Source organism: Fulmarus glacialis, unplaced genomic scaffold (genome assembly GCF_000690835.1).
Source record: "Fulmarus glacialis isolate BGI_N327 unplaced genomic scaffold, ASM69083v1 scaffold41657, whole genome shotgun sequence".
Taxonomy (NCBI): Eukaryota; Metazoa; Chordata; class Aves; order Procellariiformes; family Procellariidae; genus Fulmarus; species Fulmarus glacialis.
The window spans coordinates 2,352-17,753 of NW_009223299.1; the positions used below are offsets into that span (position 1 = coordinate 2,352).

General features: G+C 53.2%; 1 protein-coding gene across 1 annotated transcript; it reads right to left on the reverse strand.

Moving 5' to 3' along the window:
* Positions 1-355: 355 nt before the first annotated feature.
* Positions 356-15,295, reverse strand: DDB1 (damage-specific DNA binding protein 1, 127kDa; the record flags this gene model as incomplete). Its single annotated transcript, XM_009581755.1, has 25 exons — positions 356-439; positions 607-730; positions 1,094-1,196; positions 1,523-1,692; positions 1,908-2,017; positions 2,723-2,893; positions 3,056-3,150; positions 3,581-3,745; positions 4,109-4,232; positions 4,807-4,918; positions 5,165-5,260; positions 5,452-5,659; positions 6,029-6,136; positions 6,232-6,395; positions 6,496-6,674; positions 6,857-6,965; positions 7,046-7,121; positions 7,287-7,389; positions 7,753-7,869; positions 8,016-8,099; positions 8,515-8,673; positions 10,045-10,142; positions 10,255-10,369; positions 13,718-13,939; positions 15,179-15,295. Coding segments are annotated over 25 exons (3,213 nt in total), but the record flags the coding sequence as incomplete, so codon positions are not given.
* Positions 15,296-15,402: the final 107 nt, after the last annotated feature.

Below are 15,402 nucleotides of genomic sequence, written 5' to 3' on the forward strand. Positions count from 1 at the left end.
AAAGATACTAAAGACAACAGTGAAGAGTGAATCCAGGCAAGGGCACCGCATCAGCCGAGCGCTACCGGTCGGTCACCCAACGAGAGCGACCAGCGAAGCCCAGTTCTGGGTCAGCAGCTGAGTCCGCAGGATTCATGAATCCAAGCAGGCGATGACGTGGTGCCTGACCAACACCCCCCCAAATCCCTAGCAAGCTGGCTCCCCTTCAGAGACTCCTTCCCCCACGTCCCCTCGGGCAAGGGCCACCACCGCTGGTGTTCAGTGCAGCCGGCCAGGGGTCCCCAAGCTGCAGGTGGGGAAAAAGACTCCCTTGCTCTACATGGAGGAAGGTGCTAGGGAACGACTCCGAATCCTGCTAATGGATCCGGGTCAGCTCCTCCACGATCTTTATCAGGTCGTCTACGGTGGCCTCCCTCTTCATGCCGCTGCCGTCGTCGATCTGCAAGGAGAGAAGAAGGCATCAGAGCATGGAGACATCAGCAGGTGCTGAAGAACCCTCCCAGACCACCGCCTTGTAGGAAGGCAAGCATTTAGGATTTACTGCAGCCTGGATTCCCGAGCAAGGTGCTAATTTTGAAGGGCCTAAGCTCCCATCACCCATCTCACCTGCAAGTTTGCCACCACCTCCTGCATCTTGGGCCTGCTGATGTCCAGGAAGCTTTCAATCAGGTCACCATCGATGAACCCCGTAGCCGGTTCTGTCTTGCGTTCGGTGTGAAATGATCTCCAGGTGCCACCGTCAAGGAGCACGAATCCACAAGGAGTAACACCAGCCCCGGACTATGGGTGCACAGAGTAGCTGCCCCAGACAGACCGACAATCACAGAATTTGTGCCACATTTTTAGGGCTACCACAAAGCCAGATTCATCCTCAAACCCGCAAGATAGATTTCTCTCTACCGCAGGCACCTTCTCTTCGAGCACAAAGCCCTGGGCACCTGGCAAACACACTACTACCCTCTCCAGCTGATGTACACTCCCACCAGAGTGTCCCAAGAGAGATAAACCTCCAACACCCCACCCCACGCCTGGCTCAGGCCAAATTCACAAGCGTTGACTGGCACAGGCTCCCGACTGAACTGCGAAAGGATATAAGGAGTGCTCAATCTTGCCCACGCTCTTGATGACTTTATTCAGCCTGTTCTGCATGTCCAGGAGGAGGTTGTACCAGCTCTCCGACAGCGAGGTCACCAGTCCTGCAAAGGGCGAAATGGAGACAAAGGTTCAGGGCTCAGCCCAGGGCGTCCCGGCAGCTCCCAGCAGGCAGGGACTGGCAGGCTGCCGGGACTGGAGTTGTGCTGGAAGCTGGTGCCTGGGAGGGCTGGGACAAAGGAGGAGTTTCAAAGAAAGCCAGAGCACTTTCCTCTCCTGGAAGCAATCCAGAGAGAAAAGCAGGTTTCTGAGAGGAGTACGGCACAGAGCGTCACTCGACTGGGGAACAGAGAAGAACGGAGACGTGAGGAAACCCCAGCCCAGGTTCAAAATTCCCCTCCCACTCAGGCTGGGGAACCCTGACCCTTACCGATCATGCCGTTGACTGTGCCGAAGAGAACTGAGCCCTGCGTTGGTGTGGACGTCTCACCCAGATTCTGCATGACCAGAGACCCGTGACAGAAGACATTGACGAACTCTCCCAGATGGGATAGTCCCACCTCCTGCAAGTGCTGGCGTTCCTCATCGGTCGTGGCCGCACTGAAATCCAAAGCACCCTGCTCAGTCTGTGCTGGGGTGACGTGAAAGCTTCCCCTGCTCCCACCTCGCTGCTCCTCAGAGCTGGACGTGCTCCTCCCAGCTTTCCTGCCTGACACACACGCCTCTGGAGCCGTAATGTGGAGGAGACCAGAAGGTCCTACCACACCCCATCCCTCCCGTCACACATTGCCACATCCCCCTCACAGGCAGCTCACCTGTCCTTCTGGCACACAAACAAATTGAAAGCGTTTTCTGCTCCCAAGAAGTTGTCGTCGTCCAGGATCTCCACAGCACTCATCCAGTTTGGATTGAAATCTCGGGCAATCTGGAAGGGGACAAGAGAAGAGGCAGCGTGCACAGATGGCCCGTCCTGTGATCCAGCATCTTCCTTCCACCCAACAGCAACATTCAGGAGCAAGGTGGGATCCAGTCTGTCCCTCTCTGCTAGATGAAGCAGCTGAGCGCAAAAGGCACCAAGTGTCTTCTGGAGATGGCCCTGGCCCGAGTGGCACTCGGACAATGCCAGGACGCTCCCTGGGCAAACGCAGACCAGCCCGTGCCAAAGCCATGCCCAGAGCCATTCTAACAATTTAAGTGCACAGACTGTCTCAGTGCCTGGTCCATCCCCCAGCCACGCTGCACTTGCTGACAGAGATGCAGCTACAGTCGCACTAAACCATTCCAACTGTACAACAGGCAGTCCAGATGGCAGCTCCCCACCCCTGGCAGGCAGCAATCATGCACCCAAAGCCTGCTCTTCTCAAGGCTGCTGATTCATTGCCCAGTTTCCTGGAAGCCCAGGGATCCGTCCCTCCAGAAACCACAGGGATCCGTCTAAAAGCACGTCCAGGTGACGCTGCTCTCATTGCACAGCTCTACAGCCTTGTCTTCAAAGGGCTAGCAAGGTGGGGTGAGGCAGGCTCCTCCTTTTATCACCTTAAACACTGTTCCCCCTGCCCAGAGCCTACTGGAAGATGCAGCACGGGCTCCCAGCACGCCTTTGACCAAGACTATTTAACAGCATTGATACCTCCTCGAAATTTCCTTCCATGGGCTTGTATGCAAGGAGGAGGACAGACCGCATCAGATCTCCCACGAGGATGAAGTCTCCTTTGGTCTTCAGGTAGAGCGCCATGATGTTGTTGTAATGGTTGCACTCTGTGCGTAGCTCTTTCTCTGCTGTCCACTCATACAGGCGCACCTGAAGGAAGGGACACAGCTCTGAGCCAGCATGGACACCCGCGCCAGCCAAGACACACTCCCCAACAGAGATCGGGGACCTGGCTGACGTCCACACAGCTGGAGCGGCTTCCAGCTCTGAAACGCACTCCCGAAACAAGTCAGGGTCTTGCGAGAGCCCTACCGTGCTGTTGATGCTGGCTAACAGCTTCCCATTGAACTCCACCATGGAATACACAGCCCCCTTGACCTCCTTCTCAGCCAGGCTCTGCAGCTTCCCTGGAATAAACCCATTTACTGCCCGGTTATTTGCCCTGCACTCCCAAGGGTGGCAAGCCCAGGGGATTCAGACCAGCTGCTCTAAACAACATTGCTCTCCCTAGAAACTGTCTCAGAGGATCTGTGGGCAAGTAACGCAGGAGTGACATGGCCGCAGGGGCAGACACACAGAAAGCAAATCCCAGAATCCAATTCTGGTGAGGGATTCTTGGGCTTCTCTGGGAGATGGGGGGGAAAGGGAACACGCTGCGATGGCCTGCAGCAGAGTAACAGCACCTACAGATCCTGTCTGTGGGCAGCTGACAGCAGGCCCCTCAGGAAAAACCCCTCTGCCTGCTACTGGGACGTGAGCTCTCTCAGGCCTGAGGAGCTCATCTCTGATCTCCCTCAAGCAGCTGGACTTGGTCATGCGAGAAGACCTTGCTCTTACCGTCAGAGTAGTGGAAGACAACGATGCGGCCCTGTTTGGGCTCTGCCTCCTCGGGATATACCATGGCGGTGCCCACGATAAAGTAGGTGTTTGGATCCTTGCCAAGCTTGCAAGAGACCAGGCTGAGGGCGTACTCGTTTTGCAGAAACTGGTGAGCATGAAGCACTGTGCAAAGAGGGAAAGGCAGAAACAACTGGGTCCCCGGGGTCCCGGCAGGCAGCACTTCCATGCGTGGGCAGAGCAGCTTGCCTAGGAGCAGCTGAAACCTTAAGACATGTCCAAGACGGCTGCCTGGAGATCCCCTCTCCCATTCCCCACCACCACCTTGTGCCATCAAAAAACCACTATGCCTTAAAACTATGCCCAAAGGCTGACGCTCCTCCAGGAAAAATGCTTTGACTGAAGGAAATGTGCAAGATCACAGATCTTCACGAGTCTGTGAAGATCACAAATCTCAGCCACACGCTGACAGGCTTGTCCTGGAGGAGAAAACTGGACTAGGGTATGGCCAGCATTTGGGACTGGTACCTTCGAAGGTGTGCTGATCTATGATGAGCAGGTTGTGCACCTCCACCTCTTCTCCGAAGGACGTCTCATGTGGTGCTGTGCTGCTGGAGAACAGCTTGCTGGTGCTCACACTGCTGGACAGGGCCTAGGACACAGTAAGATCGGTCACATCCTTGTGCTACTCGGCACATCCTCACGCTGCTCCACACTGGCTGAGGCAACTGGGAACCAGAAGAATGAATGGGAGAGAAGGTGAAGCAAGGTGCTCCCTGGACCTGAGTAAGGGGACACACTCCCTGCACCAGCAGAGATGTGTGACATGCACGGCAGAGGTAGCACTGCTGAGCAACAGCATTAATAGAAGAGTTTATGCAGTGTTGTGGCTTCCACCAGAGCCTGAAGGGGACTTGTGCCTGCATCCCTGGGAAAAGGAAACCACTTGAGACCGAACAGAAGCCTGTATGGGAGCACCCAAAACCAAAGGTGATCTGACAGAACAGTGAGCATGCCAAGGCTGCCAGAGAGCAGCACAGAGAGCCCTTCTCACCACCACGGAGAGATCTTACCACCCCATCTCCTCCCAGACTGCCAAAGGGAGAGCTTGCACTCAGGGCTTTGGAAGAGAAGATTGTCAAGGAAAATCTGCATCACGGTTTGGCCTGAGGAACTATGATACCCATAGCCCAGAGCTCAAGGACGATCTAGCAGCTACCCCTCACCTGGGTGCTGGCGCTGGGTCTGAGAGCAGTGGTGCCCCCACTGGCATCCTGCACCTCAATGCGACTTGAGAGCACGCCAAAACACTGCGATACCTCTTGGTAGCAGATCTTCCTGCGGGACAAACAGAGCTGTGTGGGCAGGAGAGCCAGGACAGGCCACTCCAAGGAGAACACAGAGGCTCTGGAGACAAGAGGCAGAGCTGCTCACTTGCCCAGACCACTCTCAGCACAAGCCACCAATTCAGTCTGCGTGCTGAGCCCACAACAAGAACACCGACTGCCAAGTCTCTCCCCAGCCTTGTCCCACGCAGCAGAGCACGGGCCCTCAAGACAGGCTCCCTCCCACTGCTCAGCTCACCTGGGCGATTCATAGAGGGGAACCGTGCGGATGTGCAGCTTCTGGATCTCATCAATGGTGCCGATTGTCAAGGTGCTGTTATTGGCCAACGCCAAGCTGTATGGTGAAAAAAAAAAAAAACCATGAGCAATGGCGCTTATAAGGTGGGTGGCACAGCAAGAACCTCCCTCTCCTCCACACGCCTCAAAACTGCTGATCCCAGGAATCCCCTTTGCTGACCCCAGGATCCCATTGCAGAGTCCAAACCTCCCCCATCCCGTGTCACACAAGGCAAGGTGCAGGCTCACCTGTCAGGATACCCATCTGAGTTGAGAGGACACATGTAGTTCACCTCCTTCAGGTTGACATTGGAGAAGACCAGCTTGTGGTTACTGCTGTAGATGACGGTGGGACGGTCAGAGCAGGCAAACACGTTGGTGGTGGACAGAGAGCGGAAAGTCCTCAGGACGGTGGGCTGGGTCCCAAGAGTCACCTTCTTTCGGTCACTCAGCAAGCCTGCAGAAAAGGAGCACCGGTGTTGGGAGCTGCCGCAACGGAGTTTGCAAGAGCAGGATGGCAGAGTGCAACGCAGCTGCAACACCTTGGGAAGAAATGAGCGCGGGTAAATGCATCCTGCTGTCAGCACAGGGCAGCAAAGGAATGGCTGTAAGCATTGATCTCCTTTCTTCAGAGTCCGCTGGAGAAATCCACCAACTCCCAGCGCCCACAGCCAGTCCCACCTGAGCACGACCCCGTCACGGTGAGAAATTAAGAAAAAGAGAGATCTCTCCGGAAGGATGAAAGAAAGCACGTCAAGCAAGTAAAGACGGCACAAGTCCAGCCACCCTCTCCAGCAGCCCGCTCAGTGCTAGGCCCTGTAGTCACCTGTCTCGAGGCTGAGCCCAAAGTAGAAGAGAGCTCCGTCTCCCAGGGCACACAGAAGGTAATGGCTGCTCTCGAAGGTCGTCATCAGGATGGAGCGAGGGATAATTTCTGCAGGGAGCAGGAGACGAGAAGGCTGATGTCACTCACGACTCAGCCAGGTCAGCGACTGCTGCCACCACCCAGCAGCCCCAGGAGAGCCCTACCTCCTCCCAGCATCTCTTTGTGCAGCAGCTCAAACGAAGGCAGCTTTAGGATGCGGGCAGAGATGTCAGTCCAGAGCCCGATTGCACACAGTGGGGACATGCCGTTCGTGTCCCCCAAAGGGGTGATGTCCAGGCAGGCAACTTCATGCTCCATTTCTGTGCAGCTGGCAGGAAGGAAGAAGCAGACAGAGGTTCGGTCTTGAGCCCAAAGGCAAACAGCAGAGGCTGAGAGCCCTCAGGCCAGGACAAGAGACGTGCACCTACCTGATCTGCCTGAGCTCCTGCGGTCGGATCTCCAGGTAGTACAGGGCTCGTCCCACAGCCACCACTACCTGGTTACTGTTACAGGAAGCCACGCTGATGTTCTTTCCATTGGGCTCTTTCCACTCGCTCACCAGGGCTTTGGGCTCCTGACTAACCAGTCTCACAGAGGCAGAGGTGATCTGGGGAGAAAGAACACCTCTGCTCAGAACCAGAACACCACCTCCCTTCTGACATCGGTGCAGGGAAGTACTGCAAACCCTGCCCCTGATAAGCAGCACAGATCTAGGTTAGCCCCACAATCAATAAGGGCTGTAGGGTCACCATGAGAAACATATCTGCATTTCCCTAGAAGTGGCATTACCTGGATCAATTGCTGATGTGCCACGTTGCCGCAGAAGAAAGTCTGCTGATCATCTACAAACCCTGTGAGCTCCGTTTCTTCTACTTCCTCTCCATTTAACATAAGAACCCTGAACAGGAAAGGGAACTCCTGTTATACCATGCTCCAACACGTGGCTGAGAGCCTGGCTCAGTGTTAAGCCCACCTTACCTGGTCTGGCCAACAAAGGACAGCACCAACGTATTGTCCGTTTCACGATGAGAGTCCGACCTCAGGGGCCACAAGCCTGCAACAAAGAGAGGCCACGTTTGCTCACAGTGAATATTCCAAAAGCTGGTGGGTGGCAAGCCCCCCGCCCCACACCCCAACTTCAGTCTGCGCACACGATGTGTCCCCGCTGGGCCCTCTCAGGCTGCGGGTTGTATTTGACAGCACTGAACAGCTCACGCACCTTTAATCCCTGGCAAGTCAATGCTGGCGTGCTCATGAATCCCAATGCCGTTCCGGATGATCCGCAGTGAACCCTCTTTAAATGCACCCGAGCATGTGACCAGCTGGAGGAAAAGCAGGTGATCTTTACCAACCATTGCTTCCCCACTCCTCCTTGTAGCGACGGGTTCAGGGGAAGATGGGGTACCCATCTTCTCCACTTCTCAGAGGAAGTTTTTTGGCAGCTGATCCTTCCCCCTTGCACGAAGGCAACCCCTTCCTCATGAACAGGGGTATCCAAGAATTAGCCTCCCCACTCATACCACTCTTCAGTGTAAGATCTCAATACCATGCCTGCACCTGGATAAGACTTTGAGATCCTCCAACAGATGGTTTGTAGTCTTTTCCTTCCATGAACAACCCACGCGTACATCTGGCCGGCCCAGATATCCCCAGCACTGAGAAAAGAAAAGCAGAATCAACGTTACCTGTCCTTGGCCTTGTCTTTCCAGGTCTACCACACACATGTCAACGATGGGACCGAGGTTGGTGAAGGTCTCCATAGCCACCACGTAGGAGCCCTGCTCGTTGCTGTCCACGTTGAGCTATGAATAAACACAAATCATTGGCTTTCAACCAGCAAGACCAAGCAAGTGGAAAGGGTGTAGGGCAGACACGGAGAAGAAAGGAAAATTTATCCACATGCGCCTCTCAAGGCCATGATGAAAATAAATATGTACAAAATATGTACCTTCACAAGCTGGGAATCCCCAAGACGAGAACCGACGAACACAACTCCATTGTCCAGGTAGGTCAAGCACTCTGCAATGGATGTCTGGGAATTGAGAAGACGCAGATGAACCACCGCTAGCATGAAAAGGACCGTGCCACACCCCGCAAGCACCACATCTGAGCTGCAGCCCAACAGGAAGACCCTGGGCACAGGAGGGGAATTTAATCCCTTTACAAAACCCACAGAGAGTCCAAACTTCTCCCAGGAACAGCGCACAAGCACTAGGCAAAATCCTGGGAAGATGGTGTAAACTTTCAAGTGCCCAGAATAGGGAATTTCCCAGCAACCGAAAGTTCAGAGCTGTGACAACTGTGAAACTTCACCTCACCCTGGGCTGCAAAAGAGAGACTGTTCACCCGCCACTCAGTCCTCAGCGGAGCATTTCCAGCCTGCAGACCGTCCCAGCCTCAAGGTGAGAAGCGACAGGGACAGCACACGCCACGCAGCTGAGTCCTACCTCGCCAAGCAGTTCCACGCGCAGGTCCTTCAAGGTGACAGTGCCGTCCATCTGTTCCTCCTTCTCCAGGAGCAGCATGAAGAGGCGTCCTTCCATGTCCCCCAGCAAGTAACGGGACCCATTGGGATCCACACGGTTGTGGCACACAATCGTACTTTGCTGCACGCAAAGGAGGAAGGAATTTTTAGGAACCCCTTGAAACAGCCCCAAACGGGCATCCAGCAAGGACCACCTCTGTACACGCCAGAAGGGAACAACCACATCCACATCGCACCAGCTGCTGGCCGTAACGACAGCAGAGTCCCACTCCTCCTGCCTAGAGGGAAAGGGCTGGATTTGCCCTTCAGTCAACTGTATCGGCGAACACAACCAGAATCTGTGGTCAAACGGTCTCACTTTCGGTCACTAGGAACCACCTCACGTTCCTAAACTGAACTAGCTTGTTCATAGCCCAGGAAAGATGCCATCAGAAAGCCTGTTTTCGTAACACTGGGCCTTCCACAGATGCAGCGATGCCATCTGGGACCTGCAGACAAGCCTGCTGCATCTCTGGACCCAAACTCTGCAGACGTTTTGCTCTGTTGGTGGATGCTGCCTGGCCTCCTGTCGACATACTTGGTTTTGGTTTAAAAATCCTGATCTTGCAGATCTTTATTGTCTGCAAACATCCCACTGGCCTTGAGTAGAGATGTGCCTGCACTCTGCTTGCAGGGCAAGGCCCAGATCTGTATGTCAGCAGAGCACAGGCGACTCACTCCGCCTGCTCCAGTAAAACAGACTCTCCATCACAGAGCCCCAGCAGTGTCTAAGAGCCTGTAGGCATTCAGGCAACAATATTAGTATTTCTTTACCCAAGATTTATAGCTCTTTTCTAGCCCGTCATTATTTCCAGCTTAAAAGGACCTTTTGATCATAGTTCAAGCCCCCTTTCAGCCCCGAGCGGCACCTCAGCCGTGCCATTTGTGCTTCCTGCACCATTTAAATGTGGGAACTGGCTCGTCCCTCTGACAAAAACCACAAGCTCAACTTCTGTCACAAACTCTGTAAGTCTTTTTTCCTTTGAACAAGTGCCTCAATCATACACCAGTGGACTCAAGTCTCCAAGGGGCTTATTCATATCTTTTGCTGCCTGAACTGAAACCGGGCTCTGGCCTGGACCCATGCCCAAACCACGCACTACCTCCTAATTAATCCCTTTCTCTGGGACCCAAACAAGATTTCAGCTTTACTGCACCATTTCTGAGCACTCCACAGAGAGCAGAGCCACACACTGCAGTGCAAGCACACGCTGCCACCAGTACAAGGATCACATACGTCCCTCAGTCCCCAAAAACACAGACCAGACATCGTGTGAAACACCCACACTCGCCAAACCTCCGGGAGTAAGCGGCCCTATTAGGCTACACCTGGAGACAAGAGCAGTTTAAATTCTTGACTACAAGTCGCCCAATACCCTACCAGCACTCTGAGAGATGCCTGGGAATGGAGGAATCACACAGGACGCATTTCTAGATCTCAGTAGTCACTCACCTTGATGATAGGTGGAGCTATAGCTAGATATTTATCTCCGTTGTGATAGGTGATAGACTCCTGCCCAATGATGATCGCGCCTCCAAAAGGCTCTGGCACTGTGCAGGGGAGAAGAAAACATGTCTTATTAGAGAACCTGTGCAGCACAACCGAGGCGTTCAGCCTTGAGAAAGAAACGGGAGGGAAGATCTTTTACAAAGAAGGACCAACCTGCGATGACCATGGAGGCTTCAGCCTCTACGTTCTCCTGTTTCCAAGGACCTTTGTTAAACTCCTTCTCGCGCAGCGACACCTCGTATGTCTTGACATGGCGACCCTGAGGGTCCTGAGAGAGAAGCCACAAATGACGACGTGCACTGATGACAGCTCCATGCGCACAGCAACGGAGACTCCAGAAGCAGAGCTGACTAGCAACCCACGAAGCAAGGAGACTCCACCTCATCTCCTGCAAGAGCACCATCACCAGCGAGCTGCTGAGGCTTCCCACCCTGCCCACCTCCTCTCCAGTCTCCCTCAAACCACACACGTGTCTGCACATACTCACACTAATGTTCTCTCTAACTTTATCCATATGTTGAACAACCCTTGAATAAATCCCTGTGCCAGAAAAGACTGAAAACTATTTTTGCATTTTTATACAAGGATTTTCTGGGACTTGTATTCATCTGACACACAGCTTGACAAATCTGGGCATGAGTGGCACTACACAATATCGCCACCGCCTCCAGCTCCAGCAAGGCGTTCAGGAATTCAGCTCTGCTGTAGCGGCGCAGGTGCCAGGGCAGCTGAGCTCCCATCTCGATGCTCCTCAGGCCTTTCAGCCTGGTTTCCTGACGAAACATAATCTGCTTGCCGAATAATCCCCCGACGGCTCTGCCATTCCAGTAATTCCTAGCCCAGCAGGCAATTTCAACCAAACCTGACGCGCACGGAGGTCTCTGAGGCAGCAAGTCCACGCAGGCTGCACCAAAATACGCTGTGGGTGGAGAAGAGGCCCCCCAGATCAGCACCCCGCTACGGGAAAGGTGGTCTACGCTAACAAGCGCTTGGGAACCCGCATGGGGAAAAGACGTACGAGCACCCAAAGCACAGAGAGGGCTTTGAACGTAACCCACTGACCAATTTCATGTCTCAAAAGTTAAGATAAGGCTCTAAATCACAGGGAGCCAGTTTCCTTAGTCACGTTGTTCATAGAACTACTTAAAAAGAGCTGTTCATCTTTTTATTTATTATGCCTCACCACTTTCCAGATCTGAGTAAAAGCGTTTGTTTTTTTTTTTTAACTCCCTGTAGCCATCAGCTCTGTAAACAAACACTCGCAGGAAAGCTGGGCACCTCCTGGCTCACCCCACACAGCCTCTGCCGCTTGGCAAACGTCCTCACTGACGGCACTCCGGAGCCTGAGGTCCTGGCGAGAGCCAGCGGTGCAGCACCGAGGGAAGCAAAGAGCAGCACTGGCTGACAGAGAAGGGGAAGGCAGGAGGAGAAATAGCTCCGTGGGGAGGAGAAAGTTGAAATGGGGCTGTTAAAATGGCAGAGGAGTCATTAAAGAAACTTTTGACATTTCTGGACCTTTTTACTCCACACCGCAGCAGCTCTCAAGCCTTCTTTCATTTTTACGAACTTCCCCTTTTTGCGGTATCTTCCTCTGGTTTCAGAACTACACAAAAATTATCTCAGACACTGCTATTCTATTCAGTCCAAATCCTGTGATAATGATTAATAAATTGAGAAGGAATCAAAGCGGCAGCTTGGAAACGTTCCCCTCTCCACACACACGCAAGTCAGACACCCAGGGACCAAAACAAAGCCAGAGTTTTATGTAAGGCCTAATGACTCAGACAGAACTTACATCTCGCTCCTGCTGCAAGGATAAAATTCACGTTAAGAGTCTTAGACGTGGAGCAAGCTATTAATTTACTCTTTATTCATCCCATACCTGTTTATAATGAATGAACCATTAACAATTTGCTCTGATTTAATCTGTAAAGATGTCAGATCTCCAGATAAGACCCTTTTCACTTGCTGACTACATGGGGTGACCAAGCTCCTCTTTTACGATGCTCTTGAGCAGCGAGTGGAAACTGGCATGCTCCTGTCCAGACCCTGACACCGAGTTTAAGAATTTTTCCAAATCACCATCCCTCTCTGCCTCAGTTTCCCCAGCACGCAACAGCAACGGTACTAATCAAACTCACGGGCACACTCAGCACTTTTCAGAGCAGCACACCGCCACTGCTAGGCTTCCTAGCTTTGGGGAAGTCACCCAGGCAGCGAGTCAAAACCAGAAATACACAATAAACCAGCCACCCTTAGCGCGTATTTCTAGAGCAAAGACTGGCTCTGAGCTTCCCTTCTGACGCCAGGTTTCAAAGTCAGTGTGGCTGCATGGGGTAAAAATACGGTCCCCACATACACTCCCCAGTCACACAGAAACGAGACAGCCACCCGTTGTAAAAGTGTGCACGACACAGCCCTCCAGGTCAGGCTCCACTCTGTCGTACAAGGGATCATGACTGCCTTCTCCCCTAAATAGGAAAAGAACGGCCGTGCTTTTTGTAAGAAAACAGTGCTTGTTCCTACACATTAGCAACAGCTGAAAATCCTTTGGTTTTTCAGGTAGAGCCTCTTAATCAAACCCCTCCCTGTTTTCTTCCTTTTTTCTGCACACCGTTAAACGGTCACGCAAGTGTCTGCGAGGTGGGCAGGATACGTGACGGCTGGGGACACTTCCCAGCAAGGCTGAAGAGAGCTGACGTCTGTTCAGGTGACAAGGGAGAGCACCAGCTACCCACGGGGCAGGGGAAGGGCACTGCCCTGACATGGGGGAATCGGGGCTGCCCCCCCAACCCCTAGTTACACGGCGACAAAGCGATTTCTGTCCCGTGCCTTTACTCAGTAACTGTTAGGGGGGTTCAACAGCACCCAGATAGGGAATAATCAAGTCACTGCTGCCACGTGGTTGGAAGCTCTTATGGTATGACTTTGCCGCTAAGAACTGCGCCGAAGCTGAACTAAATTCACAGCAGATCCTCTGTGCTGCCGTCCCAGGAACTTTCAGCTAGGCCCAGGCTAGCCTGGAATTTGACAAAGCAAAGATAATCCCTCGCCCAGTCAGCACAGCAAAGGCTCTTTCGTTCAAAATAAGCGTTTAGAGAAGGGCCTATAAACACTGCCTCTGTGAGGACCCAGGCATGGGTATGGCCCCTCTTTACGCTCCTGGAGTGGCCTCCCAAATACCAACCAAGACATACTGCTTTTTTTTTAAGGGGAAGGCTCAAGTCTCACAGCAGTGCCTATAGGAAACAACTGACTCTGGCTCTAATCCACCTGCTCAGCACTTGCTGAAAAGACCCATGCACTCCTCCTGAGTGTTTAACACGGAAACGGTCCCATCCGAAGCATCAGCTGCCCCGCTCTCCTCTGGGAGAGCATTGCTTCCCCTCTCCCAGAAATGGAAAGAAGCAGCATAGAGGAACATGGACTTTCCTCGGCTACACAACGAGCCTGCAGGAGCCAGGACGGTCTCTCACTCTGTCCAAAGCACTGCTTTCCGATGGCTCCAGGACACTGCTGCTGCTCCAAATCCTTTGGAAGACCCTTAGAGACCTTGGCTGGTGCACCAGCAATCTCCAGCACCCTCTGCCTGAGTCACCAATCGAGAACAAGGTACCTGGTAGACGAAGCAGATGGTCGGAGCCTGGCAGCCATAGAGAAACTTCACATCGATGACTTGGAGCTCTTCCAGGCGGATGTTAAAAGCCTTTAACTCCTTGTTCTCCCGGTCCAGGGGAATGACCTTGAAAAGGCCATCATAGAGCCGCAGGCCGATCATCCGGCACTCTGGGTCAATGATGCCAATTATGCCGGTCTCTGAGGGACGACCGATGCGATCCTGAGCGAGAGATCCGTGGAGAGGGGAAAGAGAAAGGGCGATTAGCATTAGAAACAGATCCTCACGTGGCACTTGAGAATAGTAGGTACAAGAGTTACCACCCTTCGGCCAAGGAAGGACTCCCTGCACACTTCCCAGCAGGCTTTAAAATACCATCTGGCAAGCCAAAGGCGATTCAGGCCATCTCCTGCCTAAAGCAGTGGGTCCTTTCCGTGCAAGAGCCTGGCAGAACTCCCACAGCACACACTTTCTCTCTCCCGGGAACCAGGCGCTCCAGGAGCAGACCCTGCAACGGGTTTTCTAATCCCGACTCTCTACTGAATGACTTCAGAGAAGCCACGTCGCTTGTCCTGCGCCTCCGCTTTCTATCGCTGACGGAGAGCGATGCTCTCCGCTGCTGTGAAGTGCTTTGATATCCGTGACCCAAAATCACCCTCCAGAAATCCAGCCCTATTATCAGACTCCGCAGACCCCTCAGTGTTACTCGGCGGGGGCCGGTATCAGCACCTCCATATGTCACAAGGCAGAACCGTGGCACGGGAAGATTAATCACTTTTCCCCCAAACACCCTAAAACGTGTTACTGACAGGACACGGCCACCTACACCTCCTGCCCATAACCCCCTGCTCAGCTTCACCAACAGTAAGTCAGCAAAAGCTCAGTGCCTGGAAACAGATGGAAGATGTTTTGGCTTGACAGCTGATGCAAATTATTTGGCTAATGAGTAACAAAAAGCCAGAGAGACATGTGGATTTCTGAACTGCTCAGAAGGCGTGATTTTAATCCACATAAAACAGAACAATGGAGAACATCTACAATTATTAACAACGTTGTACGGTCACAATGGTAAGAGTAACTTCAGCAGTCGTGCTTCTGGAACGCAGCGTGTAGAGACCGGCCACAAAATACCGGAGGAGTCATTTCCCAGGAAAAATTCTACCTTGCATTGAGCTTTGAGCACTAATTCTCTTTACAGTAAGAGTATTATTCTGCAAACTACCCTGAGAACACAGCTGTAGCCATGTCCTCAGTCCCTGAGCCTGCGACTGACTCACTGCAGGCAAAAACCTCTGCAAATACCAGAGGCAGCAGGTGAACCATACCAGAGTCAGTGGTAGGCAAAAAATCATAAGTAACAAGGCAGAAGCCCATCACCGAGGCACAGTCTCATCACTGGCACAGTAAAAACATCCCCAAGGAAGGGAATTCGCCCCTTCCAGGTGCTGCAGTTTCACTCACCTGCACGTTGCCATGCGCACGGGTTATAATATCAATGCTGTCCCCGTTCTGCTTGTACTCGAGGATGCAGGCGTTATACTTGGCTGTCAGGATGAACAACAAGTCCTTGCTCTCCCCCTGCCAAAGCAGAGCAGCAGCGTGCCTTCAGGAGGGTGTCAGAGCCAGCGGCCCCGGCGTGCCCGCGCCTGCCCCCCACAGCTGGCGGGCAGCCCCCTCCCCGCAGC